The sequence below is a fragment of the Porites lutea genome, chromosome 2 (genome assembly GCF_958299795.1).
Source record: "Porites lutea chromosome 2, jaPorLute2.1, whole genome shotgun sequence".
Taxonomy (NCBI): Eukaryota; Metazoa; Cnidaria; class Anthozoa; order Scleractinia; family Poritidae; genus Porites; species Porites lutea.
The window spans coordinates 4,246,261-4,270,065 of NC_133202.1; the positions used below are offsets into that span (position 1 = coordinate 4,246,261).

A 23,805-nucleotide genomic window follows, 5' to 3' on the forward strand; every position below is an offset into this window, starting at 1 on the left:
TTTTACCAACGACTTAAGAAAACATATAAATAAATCCTCAGTATAAGTCATAAACTGTACATTATCCAAAAAACAACGGGTTACAAGTTTTGATTTGAAAATGGGTGCTGTCATGAGTAGTTACACCAGTAAAAGGCGGAATAGAAAATTACGACGCCAAATGGTTAAGAAGATCTTCTGTGTTCAAAAAGTCAAGAAGGAAGTCTTATCAGCAGAAAAACCAGTGGTATTGCTAGCTGCGGCCGCAAAGTCGAACGTTAATAGAGAAGCAATTTATAACGAGTCCTTCGTTGAAGGGATGAGAATTCCCAAGGCCTCTTCAATGATGATTATGAAAGAGCTGGGTAAACAGTTGCGACATCTGTCAGCGCCAGATCAGGAATCAGAAATGTCCAGTGGTAATCTTGACGGATACTTCGACGACGGTAGAAAACTTCATGAGGCGGCGGTGTCTGATGATGATCATGAAAGAATTGGGTACAAACTGAGTTGTGAAGCTAACAGGCACCTGATCAATGTGTTCAGCTGTTAGTTAGATGATCCTTCGTTGGCATAAAAACTGAAACTTCACGTCTTTTCTAAGTCAAATGGGAGCATTCAAATCCGTTATTCTTCCTAACTGCCCTTCATTTTTTTTACGGAATGAATTGAAATTACCTAAAAATTTAAAATTTATTTTTTTATTTTTTTTATTGACCTTTGTTGTTAGACTTTGAAACTCTTCTTTTTTGTGTGTCATTAGTTTGTTCTGAGGGTGTTCTGTATGCTTCTTTTTACACGTAAACACCTAAGAGTTAAGAAACACTCATACGGACGTGCACGTGTAGAAAAAAAATATATAAAAACCTATTAAGTAAAACAAAAAAACTGTAACTTACTACTCAAGAACTAACCTCTATTACACAAAAAATGCCATTAGATAAAAGTCTATCATTTAAAAAAGAGCTACAATTTGACATGAACATTCAGAAAAAGGTCACAAGCTATGATAGCAAGGAATAGAATAGATTACAGATTAGTAATAAATGATAAAATAACCTAATAACATGTGCAAGACAAAAACTAGTTTAAAGATTCTAAATTGAACTTTTGAGGAGCCTTTTTAAACAAATTAAGATTATTGGAGTTTCTAATGTATAGCGGTAGCTTATTCCACCGCTTCCTAGCTATAAATGAAAAGGATTGATGCATCCACTCAGTAGTAAAATGAGGCTGTACCAAGTTGCACCTTAGATTATAACTTCGCTTAAATTCAGAAAATCGGCAATGTACTTTGGACCTATTGAGTTAAGACATTTGTAAATCAACACCAGAGCTTGGTAATAACGACGGTCTTTCAAAGTATTCATGCCTATTCATTCATGAGATTCAGTAAGATTTCGTAGCCTTCATTCGTAGTTCTAAATATAGAGTTCTTAAGATGTAATATGTAGCTATAGCATCTTCGAGTCCATCGCTTTGTACCAAGACCAACTAAAACTGTTTTACAATATTCTAAATGCGGAACTAGAAACGTTTTATACAGGAGAATCATAGCGTTCAAGAGAACAAAGCGAGATATTCGTTTAAAGGCTGAGGTCTTGAAATAAGTTCTCTGTAACTGTGCCGAAATAGGTTCCTTGTAGGAAATCTTCCTACCAACGTAACGTCACTCCTAGTGAGAGTAGATGTAAAGGTCATACTTGTATGTCGATGAGCCAAGGATCATAGCTTGTTGTTAATTGAGAGTAAATTTTGTTCGAGCCATGTAGACAACGTCGACAAGTTCTTTTTGATCAAGAACTGTAGAGCTTAAGACGAAGCATCAGAATTATATCCGGTAGTGTCATAGGCATATAGTCTTAGTGGCAGGTTCGAGACACTGCACCTATAGTTTACATCGTTTATGTATAAGTTAAATAATATAACATAACAGAATGTTTATGTCCAATACATAAGTGAATATAAGTGTAAATATACATGACTTTGACTTTTTTCGTCTGCCGAAAATAAAGGTGAAGGATCTTAAAGTTTAATTTGCTCTTACCTTCACTGCGTACGGGTGGTTTGGACGTGGTGGTTGGCAGAACAGTTTGCGTGGTGGTTGAAGGGGCCGCAGTCGCCGGGGTATCACATCCTCCTGGAGCTAGTTTAATCTCATCTAGGGCAATATCTCCTCTATAGCTATAACCTCGGACAGCTTCAAACGCGATCTGTCGTACAAAGGAGACGTCTATTAGGTTCTTAAAGTACTATCGAACTCGTTTAGTCCGTAATGGGGCCGGGAGTTCTCCCACAATTTTCCGATATGTGTGTGCCGCCCGGGGTCTTAAATCCTGACCCCATAATTTTTTAGGGTGAGAACAACCGAAATCTACCCCTATTTGAAAGACCCTTCCTTTTCAAGGGAAAAACAAAGGATTAGAAATTAATGGTAGCTTACAAACCTTCATCAAATCGCTTTCATAATACTAACAGATTTTGATTTTCGTGTATTTACGCGCTTAAATTTTAGCTGATAAAATTTGGGAACCCTATCAAGGAACATACTGGGAACTCAATGTCAACAAGGGCAAGAATAATACTCTATTCAAGGATCAAGTCCCTCCAAAACCATACCATATCTAGCCTATATACATGGGAGTGCCCCCTTCTATGGTAATGGAATACCCTTTATAGAGCCACAAACAAACGTTCACTGGTGTGCATTGTTTCTAATGGAAGCGCTGAAGGGGAGTTCTCCTCTTTAAAATTAATGTTGGTTACTATTAGGAATTAAAGGGTTAATTAACAAGAACATCTTGTTTATTGAACAAATCAATGTTTAATCACCTTAAATTGCTCTGAACCTGTCAGGGAAGACTGGGCCATATACCACTTATCACCTTTGTTTCCGCTGGTCGATAAGACTGTGGTTCTGCTTGAGGCTGTGATCTTGTAGACATTTAGAGAACCAATGTCTGTACCCATCATATGGAAATGCATCCGGAGGCAGTACGGTCCCACCAGGCTTGGGCTGAGTAAGACGGCACGATCGCCCTCAACACGAGGCTGAGATGACTCAGCATAGATATACCAACCTGAAAAGTAGCCATCCAAGCAAAAATTCGAATAATTAAACAAATTACGAAGTTAAATCGCTATTGGTCACCTTCAGGAGCCCAGACTTTCTGTCGCCGTTTCATTTCTCTCAAGTTCATCACCATTTGCCTCTATTGATCACTATTGGCCACCATGTTTCAACCACTGGTAATCATTTGCCTCCGTTTTTCGCCATTTGTCATCGTTTGTCGCCATGCGTCCCCAATTTGCTTCCATTCGTTACGATTTGTCATTATTTTTCCCATTTGTCGCTATTTGTATTATATGTCACCTAACCTACGATACCCATTTCTCATTATTTTTCACAATTTGTTCAGAATATAATTATATTCATTCTCAGGGTAGCTTATTATCTTATACAATCAAAATTGAAGAATGAAAGTTTTTGATACCTTTTCCAGACATATCTGAACTAGGCCCAGTCTCCCCGCTGGGTGTGGCACCTTGGTGGACTGTCCAATCAAAATCATCTTGAGTATCTTGAGTGAAATCGCACCGCGACCCATGGTCAAAGTTACAATACACTGTTGCAAAAAGGAATTAAAAATTGTTAAAACAATTAGACAATGTTTATATGGCAGGACCTGGTGATAAAACTGATGAACTCCGAAGATAGTTATCAGGGTCACAAAACGTCAATTTTCGGAAAATGTCTGTACGACGGCGATTAAAGATCTAAAATTTTCGGAACATTTGTTCTAAAATTTCTTGCTTGCCTGCCTCTCCTAGGATTTTCGGACATCTAAAAAATGGTATAATTGCCAATTTCTAACGGGTTTTTACCCTAAAAAGGTCACCTAGAATTTTCGGGAGCCTTTTTTCTGGCTAAAATTTTCGAAAACGTAAGTTTTGGTCCCTATAATTTTCGGATCACTAGACTTTCAGCTAGGAAATCCGAACAGATGAAAAAATTTTTTAGGGGATAAAAATATGCCCATGTCTACCTTTTAAATATTAAAATACGTTCAACAATGCTATGTTTAAGTGGTTTTTCTCGTTGGGTGTCCCTGCATTTCATTGGAATCACAAACTGGGCATAAGCTTTTGTCGCGAGGAGTTTGGTCCTATCAGTTGTAGTCTCTCGCGATCATAAGTTTATTATTGTTTACACTTAATTTTACTAAAGCCTTCCCATCAGTTGTTGAAGCTATGTTATTGCATGGTGGTAGGAACATTGTCAAGTAAACAATAGGAATAAATTAGTTGAACGAAAAGTATTTGCTGATTCCGAGGGGATAAAGAGTGCCGGTGAAAAATACAAGTTTTTGCTCCAGATTTTTGCGTCTTTCCGTATTGCCTTGGCGAAGAGAAAATTAGAGTCTACATGCAGTCTTAAGATACTATGACAAACGTAATACACACCTACTGTACTTGATCCTGGGCTAGGGGGAGTGACTGTTTCTGAAAAAAAAAAATAGTAATAAAAAGAACAGTCAAACAGTCTTAGCGCGGTGGAAAATCTTTGGCGCCTTAAGGAGAAGTTTGTTTTGTTATTTCCCATTGTCTTCATCGTTTTATTTCTTTGACTGTCTGGTTATCGATAGTGTAATTCTCTTTCCCAAGTGAAATTGGGAGTCGGCCTCCGTACTCATTTCTAAACCACCCTGACAAGTGCTTGCTCACAGGAAACCTTAGGATAGGAATGACCTACCAGTTGGACATTTGTACAGCTTGTTGATCTGCCGAATATCGTTGGCACTGAGTGCCTCCCGCTGACCAATTTGAGCGCCTCCAGTCTGAAGTGTGGTGATGGTAGGTTTTCCATTGCTGCTGAATGCATGTGTCCCATAATGCATTATGCTCCCATAGTCGTACGGTTCCCCTAGGTGTAGTATTTTGCCTTGGGCGAATTTGTCAAAATTGTTTTCTCTGTCTGCGGAACAAAAGAAATTGGCTGGATTTAGCAAGCAACCAAGTTTCCTAAATCCTAGTGCCACCCCTCAGTAAATGAATAATAATTACAGACTTCTAAATTGTAGACAAAATGATAGGGCAATTTTTGGCATGGCTATACGCCACTTCCACATTTCCTATAATGCACCTAATTTGCCACCCAAACTTTTGCATAAGCATTGTTTTCAATTTCTATTGGGACGATTGTAATACCCAGGAAAAATGAAAAACAAAGGTTATGCAAAATTTTGGGGGGCAAATAAAGTGAATTATGGGAAATATGGAAGTGGCGTATTGCCTAATTCAAACCAAGGGGGGCTGGATACCAGTCTATGCGTTATGAGACAAACAACACATGACCCATATAGTCAGAAAAAGAGCAGCGCAATTTGCAAAATTCTCAAGTTTGGTGTTAATCGGGCCAACTTTTAAGCTATTTCAGAACTTGAAAATTTTCCAGATTGCAAGATAAACTGTCTGGACGTCTATAGATTTCTTAGTCAATATTGGAGTTTTTGAAAGGCTGTTTCTCGTTCAACATAAGCCCGATAAACACCAAACTTGTAGATTTTCCGGATCTCTGTTTTCTCTTTCTGCCTATGTGGGTCGTCGTGTTGTTTCCCCATAATACAAGGGTTCATACCAGGCCCCCCTAGACAGTAGTGAATTAACATCAAAGGCGCGTGATCTCTGTGCTGTTCAGACTGACCTTTTTCAATATTCTCGTACAGGATCTTGACGTAACTGTCTCTATCTGAACGCGACTGCTCGTGGAAGAAGCCGATAGCGTGTGCAAGTTCATGGATTACAATTCCTTTGGTCCAGCAATATCGGTGTAGATTCACTTTCTGTTCACCTCGAGCTGTGCGACCCACCGATGACGAGCACCTGTCAATCACGGGGAAACAATAGATAATTTAGCGACTTGAAGGTTCTGCGATCCCTAATCCTAACTTCCCTATAACTATTTTTTCGCCTCAATACACTGACCCAAAACATGTAACAGAATCACGATGGATCATGTAGATCGAGATCTTCAGCGAGCTTCAGCTCTTTTATTGGCCACGGCTTTTATTTTGTTAATGCGCGATGATGCACTCGTCAAAATTCTCTGATATATGAATGAAATTAAATCTTTTGGTGCATATACACAACATTAGTCCAACAAAGGCGAACATCATTATAACAGCATTGCTTACCCGGTCCCCTGGAAGAACCTTACATAATTTCTTTGAGTGGTCCTGGCCACAAATTTCACGCAAGTGTATTTGTGATAGTCGCTTATTGCATCGTTGATTGCTTGAATGCCTTGTTGTTCTGTAAAAAGCAATAAACAAGAAACAATAAACAAGGAACAAATGTATTATTTTTCCACTCGAAATGTACTCAAATCTTTCAGTAATATCCAGCACACTCAAGCAAGTCTGAAGTGTCATCTGCCTCTTTGCCCCCCCCCCCCCAGCCCCCCCTCCCCTCCTCCAACAGGCGGCAGGGCGAAAGAGCAGAGTCGTCTGAATTGCTTTCACTCCCGTTGCCGGGTGGGGCAAAGAAAAGGACGACATTTCAGACCACCCCCACTCCGTCATCTCTAAAAATAGGTTCTCTCTTCTCCGCGAACCTCAATAGTCGCAAAAATTTGCTCCTTGAGAGAGTCTTGAAAATTTCTGAAAATCGTTTGGGTTAAGTTTAAGAAACAGCACATGTGTATAATACAATACGTATACAATACTTACCTATGCTACTGTCTATAATATACGGCACGGTATTCGCAGGCCACAGACTGTGAGGGTAATTAATAGCGTTGCGGCCTCTTGGGTCTTGAGTTATAAACCTTAGAGTCTCGTCATCAGAGATGATATCACCCAAAAGTATCTTGGAGCCGGTGTTACCTAAAACTGAAGAGTTTCGGAAACAAAAAATTCGTTACTTGGGAATTCTGAAGAATTTTCATTTTCACAATACAATAGAATTTACTTAAAACAACTCCGTTTTAGAGTACTATTTGCCTCGGCTCCGGTAACAACTAAGGTCACTGTTTTCCGTATTTACTGAAAGTCGCTATAAGTAGCACTGAAAACGATTAAAAGGCTTTCAAATGAGACCCTGTTCCACGGGTCGTGAGAAATTTTGAACGAACAAAAACCTGCACGGATCCGCGGAACCGTTCAAGTTTTTCGACAGCAAGCAGTATTGCAATCTGTAATAGCGGAGCTCTCTCGTGCACGCGAAACGCGCGCGGCGGAGCACCATGGGTAAGAAAATTTGGTTACCTATGCATCCGAGAAATTTTGGTAGTCACTCGACCGCACGTCCGTCCGTCCACACCACAGGCACACAATATGAAATAACTCAATCGACAGGTATGGCAACTCAAATGCAACTCAAGGTTTTATTTGGCGGGAAATAGCATGGCCGCCCAGACTTTTAGAGAGAAAAAACAACAACAAAGTCGAGTCTTTTTCAAAGTTATTTTTGGTGTTTACGCTCACGCCGATAACAGAGAAAGAACTAGAGCGAGTGATTGAAAGCAAAGAAGACGAATTTCGTTGGAAGAAAAACAAGAAAATTTCATAGAGGCGGTGGGAAAGTGAGAAATGCTAGCTGCCAGCAAGGTGGAGATGAGCTGCAGCGTCCCATTATGGCTCTCGGCTGCAGTGAAAAAATAAAAGCGAACAGCAACACAAGCAACAAAATATTTGGTGAGCACATACGACAATTCCTCCATAAAAACAATGTGTAATGAGGACGTTTCACGTTTTAGTCGTGCAAAACGGCATAAGTGTAGTCGTGCAAAACAACAGCAAAGAAATGTACATAAAAGTGTGCTGCAAGTGCAAATTTGGTTTTTTGCTAATTAGATCTATTGATTTTGATGACATTCTCATTGCCGTACCCGTTTAGCTTAACACGATTTTATCCTTTTGTTTATAAGTATATTAACCAGAGCTTCGCTTTTAGCCCCGGCTAATTCTATGTTCGGAGTTTGCACGGTTCCCTGTAAACGTGTTGCACTGGTTAAAAATTCCTCCTGTCAAAAATTTGTCCGAACTCGAGCAAACGCGCCATTTGCTCGGCCAATCAGGTAAAGAAAACAACAATCATGACTTGCTCACGAATGCTTTCCCGCGTTTAGCGATGGCCACATTACATTGAGATCCGATGATGATTCATTACTAGACTTATTTTCCACACTTAATCGAAAATTTCTCTAATCTCAAGCAAAAACAACCACTTTGTCGCGTGGTATGCGATTAAGATGATCCTACGAAGCCTTTACTCTTTTTTGCGTCCAGGCGGGTCCAGACATTTTCTGATCATAACCCTGAATTGTTCTTAGTGTCACTGGGATTGCTTGGCAGCCAGGCGTACCATTTACTATAAAAGCTCCGTAGCTCAAACTAAATTTTGCTTTTTAAAATTAAATGGTTTTCACTTAGATGAGGCGATTCATATGAAATGAATGGGTCTGCCGATCGAGGAATACAGTGAAGGGGACCGATGAAAATATAATGGTTTGTATTTTTCGCGCTATATTTGACTACAGTGGAACCTCGATAGAACGAAGGGCCAAGTGACTTGCAAAATTTGTTGGCGAGGTTTCGTTATATCGAGGTTCTATTCATATATTTTACTAATACTGGAGTAAAGAAAATCGTTCGTTATACCGAGTCTTCGTTATATAGAGGTTCGTTATATCGAGGCTCCATTGTAGTGTGAAAAGGGTTTTCTAGTAATATTCCATAGGCCTTGTCACGGTTTTCGACGCCATCTTGACGAGTAGGCAAACGTGTGAGAAATTACAGTGTTTGTATGAGAATCTAATCTCGAATAATTTCCTTAAAACGGCTGTTCTGAAAAAAAATGCAAATTGTAAACTAAAGCTACAGAGCAAAGGGTTGTACTAAAAAATTTTGGGGGCGTACCTGTGCTTAGACGCTAGGTTTAGATTTTCCATACATTTGTCTGTAATTTTTCCCGGGACTTTCTTACAGACAAGTAAATAGAAAATTTAAAAACGTGGTTTTAGGTCTTCTTTATAGCGCAAGGAACGTTCTCAATTTTTTTTCAGTAGAATCCTTAGGGTTGAAGCTTTAGTTTACAATTCATATTTTTTACAGAATAGCCGTTTTACGGCAATTATTCGATATTAGATTCTCATACAAACACTGTAATTTCTCACGCGTTTGCTCTATTCGTCAAGATGGCGTCGAAAACCGTGACGAGGTCTATTGTGTGTATACATTTCTGAAAGGAGAAATAGAAGACTTGACAGTTACTTGAAGTTTTAAGTGTTTTCGATATAATTGATACCGGGGACAGGCACATTTAGAATGGAAACTGAAAGTTGTTATTTTAGAGTTAGCCTTAAATCTGTTACACTTTTCTTTGTTCTTTATTAAAGTGGTTCGAATAACCACTGCTCTAATTCTTTCGCTACCTACAATGATTTGAGACTTGACGAGTTATTTTTTGCTGTTACTCGGGGGTTTAATCGGCCGGATTTCACCTGTCGGAATTACAGGCCGTTTTTTTTTCGTTTTTTGCGAAAGGAAGCAAGGTAGCCGACAGAGCATATCGTGGTTGTGCTCAATACAGTTGAAACTGCACACGAGATTATTGCTCTCTGCGTGAGGCTACCTCAGGTAGGAACAGATTAACTTTTTTACACTGTTTTTATAGGAAAATATATAAATCGTTTTTATGTTATTTAAATCAGAGAAGAATACAAGTAAAAAAGGGTTCGTATAGTTTTGTGTGGTATACATAGCGCAACGAAAAAATCAAGGCCTTTTCATAAACCCAATATTTGTTTGTGGCCCCATCTTGCTAAAATTACCACATAAAACTTTGGTTTAAAGCCAAAAATTAGCGCCAAATTGTCTTTGCTGTTGCCAATTTGCTTTATTAGTGTTTTTTTTTTTGTAAATTAGTTTGTAAGAAATAAACATATTTCGTACAAAAGTACAATTCTTGCAATGCAGCAGATGGGCTCTTGATATTCTGAAGATCTCGATTTGTAACATTCTCTCACCAAAACGTTTCTACCTTCCAAAAACACCAAAGATTATTCATATCGATGCCAAGACAAACTATTCCTACGGCTTCGCCAGACATGCAAAAAAGAAATATAAAATATGCCGGTAAGAGCGGTTTTTAAGGGCTTAATTATAGATGCACTTTCGACAAAACATCATAAATAATGTATGTGGTCAGGAGCTCTCGTTTACTCAATGGAAGAACTTCCATTCAATTAACAGGCCGACAATGTGAAGCAAACATGGTTCTCTACTATAACTCGAGGATTCCTCTTTAACTGTTACCCTAGAAGCTCGGATTTTGCTCGATGGAAAATCCTCTACACGAAGACTTTCTGAAGAGAGAAGAAGAAAAAGAGAGATGGATAGAGTATTGGGCCGTTTTGAGAAATTCAGTTCTATACTTTTACGATGAACGGACTGATATTTGTCACGAGTACTGTGACAAAATCGAACTTACCCCAGACGCGAAATGTTTTACGGTTAGACGAAAAACGTACAGTCATAGATTTAAACTGATCACCGATGAAGGAGCATGGCTATTAAAATGCCACACAAATATACAAAGACATCGATGGATGCATGCGATCGAGTTAGCAGTGCGAGAACTTTCTTCAGAGAGAACGGAAATCGATTCAGCTGTTGGTGTTCCTCGCGGGACGTACAGCCACTGCTACGAGAAAGATTTGCTCGGAAGAAGGGTTCAAAGAGAAGCGCGAAAACGAGACGCCGCAGCCACGGCGTGCGAAAGCAACAACAACAGCACTCTAGAGGAACTGAGTATGAATCTAAAACTTGAACAAAGGGAAAACAAGAGTTTTTCAAAAACAAGGGCTTCTAGGAAGAATTTCAAAGGAGAGAAACCACGGCAATTCAAAGATAAGCACAAGAACTTTGCCTTCGAAACATTACAATGCGAAAATTCCACAAATTCAGATCTTGGTATTCCAGTGGAAAATCTCGGCTTCTCCGATGATGAAACCTCGACCGAAAGCAAAGAAAAGACTTGCAGTGGCTCTGATATTCCCGTAGCAAAATTAATCCAGGTTGAGCCTAAATGATTTACCGGAAGGAGATTGAATTCGTCTGATTCGTGGCAGTGGGAAGAGTTATCGAAGAAAAACTGAAAAATAATTAATATTGATTCCAACGTGTCAGATTTCCTCACGCTTTTCCGCTCTTTTTGCGGGTTGATAAAATCAATCTTTTAGTTAGTGTAAATGAACTCGCAGTTGGAGCTATTGATCGTTTAATTTCGAGATTCATTAGAAGCATGACAAGCTACCAAGAAAAGCTTTCAATTTTAGCAGATGTTTGTATTTGTGCCGGTTGTCTGCTTTATGAATTAGAAGGGTGCAAATGCAGCAGTCTAATTGGCAAAAGTGTTGTCAACAAGCGAGGCAGATTGCCAAAACGAAATGCATTATTATCAAAATTTTTTTCTATGGGTCGACGGAACGTTATACTAGTTATTTTTACAGAGAAATGAATCTTAAATATAGAGTGCAAATTATTTAATTTGAGCCGTTTTTGACAAATTTTAATATTTTTTTTTATAAAAACAAGATAAATAATACTGATCAATTTTAAGTGCGCGTAAATATACAATTAAATTCAATTCGGAGTTAACATAAAACGAATATTCCAAACTAGACGGGTTTGTATCTTTGAGTTTCATAATCCGATCAACGATGTATTAGACTACGAGAAGTCCCCACTTTTCCTCAGGGATAGTAGAGCGAGCGAAACGCGAGCGCTCGTGTAAATCACCCCACGCGAGAAAAGGCGACATGCGGAGTGGGGTGATTTTCACGCGCGCTCGCGTTTCGCTCGCTCTACTATCCCTGAGGAAAAATGGGGACTACTCGTAGTCTAACGATGTACCGTAGAGCAGATAAGTGTACAGCCTGAGAAAACAGCCGACATTTGGCGACTCCACTACTGGTTCCCCCGCAAAATAGACGTCGCATTTCGCGGGGGAGGTCGCGAAATGATGGTTGTATTCTTAGGCTTCCAAAGTGTATCGGTTAAATGACAAAACGTTTCTTTGTGCTGTTGCTTTTTTTTTGTAATGTCTCTACGAACAAATCGCTTTTTACAATTTTTATCATACGGTCAAAGTCTGGTTAATTTTGGTGAAAGTTAATCTTTACAACTGTACTGTGGTTTAAATTAGAATTGTGGATAACGAAGACAACAAATGGACTGATTCAGTATAAAAAAGAAAAGTGGAAATCACCGACATCTTAGAATTTTTGGACGATACTTTCAACTCACCGGTAAAATTTCAAGTAGTTTACACTACTACATGAGAAATTTCTGCAATTTGATTGGCTTAGAGCAGTGGTATTTCAGCGTAATTTGAAATACCTACATGTGAAAATTACAAAATTTTTGCAGGTAGTAGTATAAACAAATAATAGCATGATTTGTACGTGATATTTGGCACAAATACCACTCGTGATATTTCAAAATTGTCTCAAATTTCACTCGCCAAACGACTCGTGAAATTACGTACAACAATTTCGAAATATCACTCGTGGTATTTATGCCAAATATCACTACAAATCATGCTATTACCTATACTAATCCTCTAAACTTTAAAACTGATAAAAAATCTTATGCTTTCTATTCATCACAAAACCACTGATTTTGCTATGAGTTTTTGTGTCCAACCGTTACCACACTGAAAAAGCGGTCTTTCTAACTGGGTGTGAATTGAGAAAGAGTCTTTGAATAGTGGCCTCAGACACTAAAAAAGTTAACAAGAACGAATCTGGAATATTGATAATCATATGACACTAAAGGGCTGTTTACATGGAGGGAGGAAGACCCTAGAAGGTGGAATAACTTTACGTTGGGTTTACATGCAGAAATTTCGGCCCGTGAGTTGTACAAGTAGAGAAGGTTAGAGAAGGGATTAAAAATGACGGACGACAAAATCAAAAATGCAATTTGGGTCGTTCTGCTGTCTTTACTGACGTAAATCACTACCTTTCAGCTGAATTAACACAATAATCTGCTCGTGGATTACTCCAAACGAAATGGTCGGCCTTTATAGCCGTAATTAGTCACTGAACGACCGGCCGACATTTTTGTCGCGTTTGTACTAACGAAAGCAGTTTACATGGTGCTAGGATCTTCCTAGTGCTAGGATCTTCCTACCTCTCAGCTATGAAGATCCTAGTGCTAGGGACAAGTACAGCCTTTTGCATGTAAACTGAATACAGAAAAAATATGGCGCTAGGATGATCCGCCCTCTACGATCTTCCTGGTACTAGGATCTTCCTCCCTCCATGTAAACAGCCCCTAAGAAAGTCTCAATAAACTGCCTAGGCATTACAGGGCGAAACAAGAGGTAAAAGTAGGTCAAGTGCCACACCTTGATTAATGTGTGTCTCGTCGCTTTCTGGAGTGATTCTTGACAAGCCTTTTGGGGAAAGAAAGTTATAAAGTTAGCACACATAGACATTTTAAAGAGACATCGTTGTAAAATTTACCTTTTCCTGTCATATTAGTCTCAATCGAAACGCTAACTGTCGAATTATCTTTGCACTTTAGTGCAACGGAAGTATGGGGTCTTGCCTTTCGTTTCTCGAAAATCAAAAAGACTTAAAAACGTTAACCACAAGTACACTGTGCATAGTTTCCTTTCTTCTCAGTCTAAGCAAGGGAGGTGACCAAGGGTTTTAGCGCCCTTTCCTTGTTTTTTCGCGTTTCGGGGGACTTCCTGTTCCTTCCTTTCCCCCTTTTCATGGGCTAGTCACAATCAAAGCAGAAACATTTGTCATCAACCTAGTTTTTAATCGATGTTAGTCAAGACTTACATGAAAGTCTAGCCTACAAATGCGCTTTCTGCCCCTTCAGTGCGAGGGATAATCTTAATTTGGTTTTCCTAATTATAACAGTTCAAGGCACCTGTCTCTGATAATCCTACCCTACGAAAAAGGTGCCCGCAATAGAGATTGTCCCTTCATGCACCACGCCCCTCAAAATTACGAGAACTCACCTGTTTTCGCCGGAGCCCCATCTGAGGGAGAAGAAGGGACTGGGAAGAGACAGACAAGTTAATGTTAATATTAATATTTAATAATCCAGAAAAAAAATTAGTCTGCGCCAGTAAATTTTTTCTGGTTAGTTTTTAAAGAACGCGCGAGGGGAACGTACGGACGAGCGAATCCTCGCAATCCGTTCTTTCGCCCAAAAAACAGCCCTCTGCTACGAACACTAAGAACACTCTCCCGTAAAAAAACTAGCACTATTTTGCAAGACTATATAAGGTAAAAACGTGGCCTGATCCCACAAGCCCAAGGCCCTAAAAGCGCCTGCGTGGGAGGCAACCTCGTCCCACTGTTCCCTCCTTCCGGGAATTACAGTCGACTCCCGATAACTCGAACCCTCGCTAACTCGAACCTCGCGCTAATTCGAACCAAAATCGATTTCCCCTGGATTTCCGTCATACTTTCACTGTAATTTTACCCTTGGTAAATCGAACAGTCGATAACTCGAACTCCCGCTAATTCGAACCAATTTTCGTTCCCCCTCCGGTCATTTTCTATATAATTTTACCTTCGATAACTCGAACCTAGCTTGTTCCAAGCGTTCAGATAGTGGAGAGCGGTGTGAAGTAAAGAAAGCGATGAAAAGTAGAGGGGGACTGGGGAGAGAGGCTAACTCGAACCATGTTTTGAGCCCTTAAAAAGTCGGGAAAATAGCCGTCTACTGGCGTCGGAAACATTGAATTTGGATTTCCTATTGACGTGTTGTAGGAGTATAGTGGAGGCTGATGTTGATTGTCACAGGCTAACGTGAAGCAGCTTTACTTCTCAAAACAGTAAAACGCATGCTCTATCTAGGCTATGTTTTGTTACGTTACGTTCTGGTTTATAATCTAGAAGTATCTTTTAATTTTCACTTGACATTTCTAGAATTAATGAGTTTAAAATGTTCACTGTGCAGTAAAAACTGTTTTTTACCTTACTCTCGGCTATTTTCGTCGAGCTCCAGATAACTCGAACTTTTTTCGATTTCCCTTGAAGGTTCGAGTTATCGAGAGTCGACTGTACAAGGTTGCGTGAGAGGTTTTGGAAATAAGGCCTTTTTTGTCTTAAACGGCTTAATCTGGAGGGGACCAAAACATTATTCTTTGTAAGTTTGATTGACTAGGCTAATGAACTGGAAAGGTTACAAATTATGTTTTGAATCAGAGTTAATCGGATCTCCAGTCTGGGTGGGGGAGACAGTGGAAACATGCCAATGTAGTTCACACTGCAAGAGCCAAGTTTATGGAAGAAATCCTGGTAAGAATATATTTAATGGGGACTCGTTACCGTCGCCTGGTACTTTGATTGGTTTTCAGATATTTCACGGAAAGAAAGTTAATTGTTTGCTCTTATTTGGGCACTGGCGATAGTTAAAAAAATAGTGATAGAACTTTGTTGAAAGGTATGTCTAATGTTTCTTTCGGCAAAAATCCAGAACCTGAACAACGTCCCACGTGTTTGCACGTCCGATTCTTTGCTCTCTATCTTAGTTGGTATCCTCCATTTTATTGCTGTCAGCTATGTTGTGCACAAATTAACCTGAATATCAAGCCCTCCTTAGGAACAGGGAGGGAAATTTTAACGGGAGAAGGCTTTTCTAGCTCTATCCTCTCTACCCCACCTCTCTAGGTAATCCTGTCGCTCGGCTATGAAACATACGGTATGTTCATTGAACAGGAAAGTTGAGGGAAAGGCTTTGAAATGACATATCTTAGCCTGTTCCAGGCGATCAGATAGTAGAGCGCGGGAGAAAAATTCACGAAGAAAAATAAATTCTCCCCTCGTTTCACCCCCCCCCCCCCCCCCCCTCCCCGTTTTCCCTGTGTACGATCTAACTCGCTCCCCACCATCTGACTGCCGCGCTCTACTATGTGAACGCCAGGAGCAAGCTAGACATTGTTTTCCTACCGTGTTTGATGCTGAAATACGTAGGGTTTCCAGAAATCAAAACTTAGCGAACAGGAGCGAAGTAAGGTGAAGTTAGCAGACGCTGATTTTGAGAAAGCCCGTTCACTAACTTTGGACATTTAAAAGCTTTCATGTATAAATTCCCGTAGGGGGCGATATTATGTATCACTTTTATACAATGTTTGCATCCCTTTGTATACGGCTTCTTGAGGTCCTGCTTCACGCTGCAACATGCATTCCATCAAAATCTCAAGACAAGCTGCTAGAACACCCGTCTATAAATGTAGCAGGAACTGTTTGCATTTTCTCAGCTAGTTAAATTAAGTAACAGTTCAAGGTGAAGGATTAGTGTAAACTCATCGAAGTAACACTACTGTTAGTTTCATTTGGTTGATAACGAATGCATGAAGTTTTGTAACACTTTATCTTTTTTACTTACCTGGTCTTATTAATACATTTCCTTTGCCAGGTGAAACGAAAACTGATAGAGAACAAACAAGTGTTGCCAAGCTTAGAGTTAAAGCACAGAGCGCCATGACTGACAACTACACTGGACCCTCTTTCTTTGTTTCGTGATTAAAGAAGTAAAGTGTTTTCTATTTTCTATGCAATATAATAAAATGACCTTGAGAATTTAAGCTCGTATTACATTACCTTGTATTTCCTGCTGAGTGACCAACATTTGAGACAAAGGGGTTGTGTCAAATGACCCGCGGTTTAGACGATGTGAGTTGCCCCGGGGGGAAGGGGGGAAGCGGTAGACCCTCAAGATATACTCCTGACAAAATGTCCCGGAGGGGGGCTACTCGAGAAATATTTGGGTAGAGGTGAGCTGCTGAAGTTTTGAAACCCTGACTCTAATTAGGAAAAAACAATCCTTAAATGCATACTCTGTTTAGGACAACACCCTCAATTTTATTACCCTGTTTAGGAAAAAGGACAAAATGAACGCCGCCTTGTTTAATTGGCATTTGCAATTGAGAAAATTCACGTTATAGTCATTGCTTTTGAAGATATGGAGTACAAACAAATTTCACAATATAAATCAACTCAATTTTGCAGGCAATACCCTTTTTTATACCTTTAGGACAGAGTCGCAAGAAATTGTAAAAAATTTTCACCCCATGCTGGTTATTTCCAGTGGTCCATCCCTTTGATACTACATATGAGACATTTTTAGCACAAGTATTATTGCAAACATATGAAAGATTATTTAGAACGAAGAATTTTAAAGTTTTCCCATTTTTCCTCTCTTGGTGTCATTTTACCCAACTACTTAAAACTTCCCCGGTCCAGGCCCACTGAGTATTTCCTGGGTAACATGACAGTTGCTGTCAGTGTAGACGATGTGAGTTGTAGCCCCGGGATTGAAAAACAAACAAAATGAGATAATTTTCATGTTCATATTCTGTTTTTAATTAATCAGACGTTACGTACGATACAAACCATAAAATTGGAAGCTTAAAACATCCTTCAAACATCCGCCAGTTAAAAGAGCTAAAAAAACATTGCGATCTAGAACAGACTGGATATCATTTAATTAAATTTGTCAGAGTAATTATAAGAGCTTGGATCCATTCTTATCCGGGGATTTTTAAACGTTGAATTTGCAATAAAAATATATAAATCTTCTTTGTTCTCTCACGTTTAACAGAAATACTAGGGAGAACTCAATTGGCTGGTTTGTTTGTTTTTTTCCTCTTGACATTACTTATTTGGGTTGATACTCAAAGTACAAGAGGAATTTCGATGGCATATCACAGCTAGCAAAATTGCTACAGACCTGCTTAAAACTTCCCCGTCCCAGGCCCATTACTGAGTATTTCCTGGGTACGTGTGCGAGTTGCTCTCAATGTAGACGATGAGAGTTGTAGCCCTGGGGTTGGAAAACAAACAAAATGAGAAAATTTTCATGTTCCTGTTCTGTTTTTAAAATTAACCAGACATCACATACGATACAAACCAAAAAATGGGATGCTTAAAACATCCTTACAACATCCGCCAGTTAAAAGAGTTTAAAAAAAAACATTGCGATATAGAAGGGATTGGGTATTACTATATCTATTTAAATTTATCAGAGTAATTATAAGAGCTTGGATTTATTGTTATACGGTGATTCTTAAATATCGAATTCGCAATAAAAATACATAAATCTTCTCAGTGTTCTCGGACGTTTAACAGAATTTCTAGGGAGAACTCAGTTGGCTGGTTTGTTTGTTTGTTACGGTTTTTTCTCTTGACATTACTTATTTCCTGGGCTGAAACTCAAAGTACAATTAAAGGATTTTCGATGGCATTACAGGTAGCTCAATTGCTACGACCTACTTAAAACTTAATTCCGCGGTCCAGACCCACTGAGTATTTCCTGGGTAACGTGTGAGTTGCTCTCAATGTAGACGAAGGGAGTTGTAGCCCCGGGGTTGATAAACAAACAAAATAAGATAATTTTCATGTTCCCGCCCTGTTTTTAATTAATTGGACATCACATACGATACAAACCAAAAAATGGGATGCTTAAAACATCCTTACCACATTCGCCAGTTAAAAGAGTTTAAAAAAACATTGCGATCTAGAAGGGACTGGGTATCATTTAATTAAATTTGTCAGAGTAATTATAAGAGCTTGAATCCATTCTTATCCGGGGATTCTTAAACGTTGAATTCGCAATAAAAATATATAAATCTTCTTTGTTCTCTCACGTTTAAGAGAAATACTAGGGAGAACTCAGTTGGCTGGTTTGTTTGTTTTTTTTCCTCTTGACATTACTTATTTGGGTTGATACTCAAAGTACAAGAGGAATTTCGATGGCATATCACAGCTAGCACAATACAGACCCTGCTTAAAACTTCCCCGTCCCAGGCCCAATGAGTATTTCCTGGGTAACGTGCGAGTTGCTCTCAATGTAGACGATGAGAGTTGTAGCCCCGGGGTTGAAAACAAACAAAATGAGAAAATGTTCATGTTCCCGCTCTGTTTTTAATTAATTGGACATCACATACGATACAAACCAAAATATGGGATACTTAAAACATCCTTACAACATCCGCCAGTTAAAAGAGTTTAAAAAAAAAAAAACATTGCGATATAGAAGGGATTGGGTATTACTGTATTTATTTAAATTTATCAGAGTAATTATAAGAGCTTGAATTCATTGTTATACGGTGATTCTTAAACATTGAATTCGTAATAAAAATATAAAAATCGTCTTTGTTCTCTCACGTTTAACAGAAATGCTGGGGAGAACTCAGTTGGCTGGTTTGTTTGTTTGTTTGTTTTCCTCTTGACATTACTTATTTGGGTTGATACTCACTCAAAGTACAAGAGGAATTTCGATGGCATATTACAGGTAGCACAATTGCTACACACTTCCTTAAAACTTCCCCGTCCCAGGCCCACTGAGTATTTCCTGGGTACGTGTGCGAGTTGCTCTCAATGTAGACGATGAGAGTTGTAGCCCCTGGGTTGAAAAACAAACAAAATGAGATGATTTTCATGTTCCTGTTCTGTTTGTAACATTAATCAGACATCACATACGATACAAACCTATAAAATGTGAACATCCGCCACAAAAATACTAGGGAGAACTCAATTTGCAGGTTTGTTTTTTTTGTTGTTTTTTCCACTTGACACTACTCATTTGGATGGGTTGATATTCAAAGTACAAGAGGAATTTCGATGGCATATCGCAGGTGGCACAAGCTTTTGCGTGCACAAGTCCTTATATTTCGAGGGTTACCAAATGCTTTTATATTCGAGCTTGGGTTGACCTGGGGGCATACTAGCGTAAATCATGATCATTTGGCAAAATGTTCTATGGGAGTACTGTCACAAATTATGTGTGGTACAATCAGTTCTCTGTAGCTTCAATTCTTCACTCCATTAAAGTATATTTCTTCACATGTTCATATTTTAGAATTCTGTACTCTGTTCTACACTTAAAGGATTCATCGACATCAACTCGCGTAAAAATTCGATGATCTACACTCAATCCACACACTCGATCAGCTCCACGACTCCGAACGACTACACAGTTCTAAGACTGTCGTACAAAGCTCAGTTCTCAGATCACGTGACGAGTTTTCCAGCCACAATGCCGCAATATAAGCTAGGTCATTCTTTTTTTTGTCGAGTGAGTACTGGAAAGTAGTCTGACCATCTCGCTATTTATGCTAAAATGCACAATTTGCCCTCCCCATGCACTTCTAAAACCGACGGCAAGTAACGTGAGGTGGATGAATTCGACGGCTACACATCGTTGCGGTATGCTGGCCTTCGCTGAGCCAAGCTGTCAAGCTCTCCTAATGAGCTCTCTACGACTCACGCGCAACATCAAATGCCGTTGCTCAAGTTGTTTCTGGCCCCAGTTGTTAAAAAGGCGAATAACGCTATCTACTGGATAAGTCTCTATCCACTGAAAAGCGCAATTGGTTTACCTAATTCTTATCCGCTGAATAATGATTTATCCGGTGAATAGCGCTATTCAACGTTTGAACAACTGGGACCTGGACAGGATGAAAGTTGTAGGTTCTCTTTCCGCGGGCAGCCTTATTCTCATTGATCTCCTGGCTTTACGGCGTGCTGACTTTTTGGGACTCCATTATCTTCCTTTTATTCAAGTATTGACCTTGCCCTCCTGTCCGATCCACAAACGATGATTTTTTACCCACAAGAAATTCTCAACACAAGGCTTGGGTTCGTAGAAAAAGATTGAACTAGGATCGAACATCTTATAGTCAAACGTTTTGAGGTCGCAATACACAGAGAAGTTAGATACTGGAGGAACCTCTTGCGGGCCATCTCCGCTGGCTTTCCCCAGCTGCAACATCCGTGGGGCAAATGCTTTATGAACACCCAAGTACTTATCACAAATGTTCTTGGCCTGCCAGTCAAATGTATCAGGCACCCAATGATTAAGTCTGTGGTCATGAAAATACAACTTATCAGAGATTTTGTTGAGCCATAAAGCAATTTGCTGGTCAGCGTGAGGGTGACATAGCATCGTGCGCGCGTCTTGCGTCAAAAAAGTCTCCACGATATCACGTGAGAACACCATCCAAGACTCGTCGACCCATGAGCCATTTATTTCGCAGTGAAAATTTCCCCAAACAAGATTTTCTTTAGGACGTAGCGGCAACTCATTAAGCAACTTCTCAAGACATACAAAGTAATCATCGTCCACTCGAAAGAAGTACTGAAAGTCGTATCTAGCCGCGGTCCACTTCGCGTGGTACAGAAAGCGTAATCCAAATTCTATCCCGCCCAGTAACGGTTGAAATTCCATGTCTCCATAAAGTGATCTTTCTTTTAAAAGACTTCGCTGGATTTTCGTGTTCACTACTCGTCCATCTGTGAAGAAATGGCAAGCGACCTACAAAGAGAAAATGCGACATGAAAGACTAGTACATTAGATCATTTTTCTAACTCGAACACCTGAAGAGCTGTGGCCTGACTGGTTACCAGTCGTCTCTCAGTCTACTATTAATACCAACTAGAAGCGTGGTAAAGGAGAGAGCGAGGGGTGATAAGAAGGAGAAAGAGGCCTGGGGAGACTCTCTCTCCCTTTCATTTTCGTCCTTCCCATCACCCCTCGCCCTCTCTTTGGTCACGCTTTTCGTGTTCCCCTCTCCACGTTCGATCCAAACAGAGAAGACTGGGGACGAGTCAGGAGCTGTAGCTGTAACTTTTGAGGGGGGCTGTAAGGATGTCGACCCAGACCATAATAGTAACTATCAGTCACTCAATTGATTTGTTAGGTACCTCTTTAGGGTTAAAAATTTTTTGCCACACCTTTAACGCAAGTTTTATGTTTTCATTTGGGACTGATGTTGGAATTTTTTGCCAAGCACCCCAGACATTTCATAAAGGAATACTCCTCCAGACTCGTAATATCTATTGCTAAATATCCTGACCCCTCTATAAACTCTTAACGTTGCCTTCGTTTGTTGTTTGTTTTTTGTATCCTGAAACTCTCTAAAACAGGATATATTTCAAACTTAAAGATCATCCAGCTGTATGTTTTCATAATCTGGTCACTGTAGTTTTATCTACGAGGTACTACAAGCAATTACGTAAGAAATTCACCATATAGAGGGGGGCGTAAGGGGGCACGAATACCGCAAAACCACACAAAAATACGTATAAACACCGCACAGAAAAACATAAGAAACTTTGCAAACCGCTTTGGAATTACCCGAAAATTTCTAAATACCGCAAAACCGCTTGGTTTTGTAAAACCGCAATACCGCAACTTGAAATAAAAATTTCCGCAAAACCGCATCACCGCAAACCCTTACGCTCTTCTCCATTTACCTCTTCGGCTTTGCAATGTTTCCACCACGTCTGTCGGATAGCTTCTCTTCTTTCTCTTCTCAATGGTGCTGTTGATACAATTATAACCAGAAGAACACGTGATTTGTTCTCACCAAAGTCCCGGATGTGACTGATAGGTAGTCCGACACTGACATCATGTATTGGCCAAACCAATTCCCCTTGAATCTCACTCAGTTGTATACGATACGGGAGCATATCTGGCTGATAGAGTATGTTGGGTTCCGTTGTATTATGGAAGATAAGGAGCAATATCATTGCTGCTATTGATATGACCAGGAACTGAATTAGTTGATACTTTCTTCGGCGAAGCATGGTGACACGATCTTGTCTTTCGGTAAAATTCAGTTTTAACTTCAAGTGAGAGCTAGATTAAAAAGAAATATCCCTGTCATTTTAAAGCCAAGTATACTAAAGTGCAGTTAAAACATTTCTTACAAAGAGATCATAATATGACCTAGTATGATCTCCTGTTCTTACTTGAGATTTTGAATCACGTTTAAAGCAAACGGCATACGCCAGATTAAAAGTTGAGTTGACAATTTCTCAGATTCAGAAATGAGCAGGTATAATTAGACTGTCTAAAATAATTCTTAACCACTAATGCGGTGAAATCACTCCAGGCGAATTTTAAAGAAATTAGGCAAAAAATAGAGTTTATCCTGGCCTAGACAAAACAATGGAAATAAAGCAGGCTGTCGCAATAATCCAATCAGAAATCGAATCATTTATTTTGGCCAGCGTTTTTGCGGAAGAACATCTGTGAACAAAGTACAAGTGACTTTTGCTTTATCCTTCAAAAAGTGGCGCTAGGCATTAATTCCAGCCAATCATAAGGCTTTAAACAGATCTACTGAAAAAAACCAAAATTATCCTCTCTGAAACATGACCAAAGCAAGCTGGATAATCCAAGCTCTTTGCTAACTGATATCTCAAAAAGGAAAAAAAAATTATTTACCGAATTTATGCTCACTCCTGAACCTCTAGAGCTTATTTGCTCCGGTACAACAATCACATGACTGCCCGTTTCCAAAATTATCAGTCAAGCACCCCATTTTGCTGCTCTCGAACTGCTTACTGCTCTCGCGATTTGGTTCATTCTAGTTCCCAGTCCTTGAGCTGCGATCCTTTTGGTCAGCACTCGCTGACCAAAAGAATCGCAGCTCTGAAAGCAAGAACGGATTAAGTTAAGTCTTTAGTTAAGTTAGTAAAGTGGGTTTAAATAAGCTGGGCGACGCGTATTCCATAACGAATGTAAAACGGCTTTAACGATTATGTTATCTTTTCTAATCTTATTTTCCCACTATTTTGTTCAACTGCTGTCAATTGCCTTTTGACATTAATTGTAACTTAACTAAAGCCAGCGGCCTGCTTGAACAGTGATAAGGTTTTCCGACTTACCTTAAATATTTCACCGGGATCTTTCTCCAGTTCTTATTTTCATTTCGCAATAAATGAAATTTCTCGCTATTATAAACTTGCCTCAACGTCTTAGTAAACAGTAAAAATGTCCGTTC

General features: G+C 39.5%; 3 protein-coding genes across 3 annotated transcripts in view; 1 reads left to right on the plus strand and 2 right to left on the minus strand.

Moving 5' to 3' along the window:
- LOC140927467 (uncharacterized) overlaps positions 1-16,540 on the minus strand; it is a 42,958-nt gene extending 26,418 nt beyond the window's left edge. The window contains exons 1-11 of the mRNA XM_073377126.1: positions 16,401-16,540; positions 14,020-14,058; positions 13,393-13,440; positions 6,708-6,869; positions 6,174-6,291; positions 5,684-5,862; positions 4,733-4,954; positions 4,444-4,482; positions 3,474-3,605; positions 2,812-3,059; positions 2,027-2,192 (exon numbers count right to left, since the gene is read on the minus strand). Coding sequence (XP_073233227.1) covers positions 2,027-2,192; positions 2,812-3,059; positions 3,474-3,605; positions 4,444-4,482; positions 4,733-4,954; positions 5,684-5,862; positions 6,174-6,291; positions 6,708-6,869; positions 13,393-13,440; positions 14,020-14,058; positions 16,401-16,497 — 1,450 coding nt within the window. The 5' untranslated portion in view covers positions 16,498-16,540. The remainder of the gene's footprint in view (positions 1-2,026; positions 2,193-2,811; positions 3,060-3,473; positions 3,606-4,443; positions 4,483-4,732; positions 4,955-5,683; positions 5,863-6,173; positions 6,292-6,707; positions 6,870-13,392; positions 13,441-14,019; positions 14,059-16,400) is intronic.
- LOC140926505 (uncharacterized) lies at positions 10,217-11,659 on the plus strand. Its single transcript, XM_073376234.1, has one exon. It carries the CDS (start codon positions 10,319-10,321, stop codon positions 11,069-11,071), a length of 753 nt encoding a protein of 250 aa, XP_073232335.1. The 5' UTR covers positions 10,217-10,318; the 3' UTR covers positions 11,072-11,659.
- A 3,708-nt stretch (positions 16,541-20,248) lies between the features above and the next one.
- On the minus strand, positions 20,249-22,651 carry LOC140926507 (beta-1,3-galactosyltransferase 6-like). The gene is made up of 2 exons (XM_073376235.1): positions 22,271-22,651; positions 20,249-21,329 (listed from the first exon to the last, which is right to left on the minus strand). The coding sequence occupies exons 1-2, from the start codon at positions 22,601-22,603 to the stop codon at positions 20,574-20,576; spliced, it is 1,089 nt and encodes a 362-aa protein (XP_073232336.1). The 5' UTR covers positions 22,604-22,651; the 3' UTR covers positions 20,249-20,573.
- Positions 22,652-23,805: the final 1,154 nt, after the last annotated feature.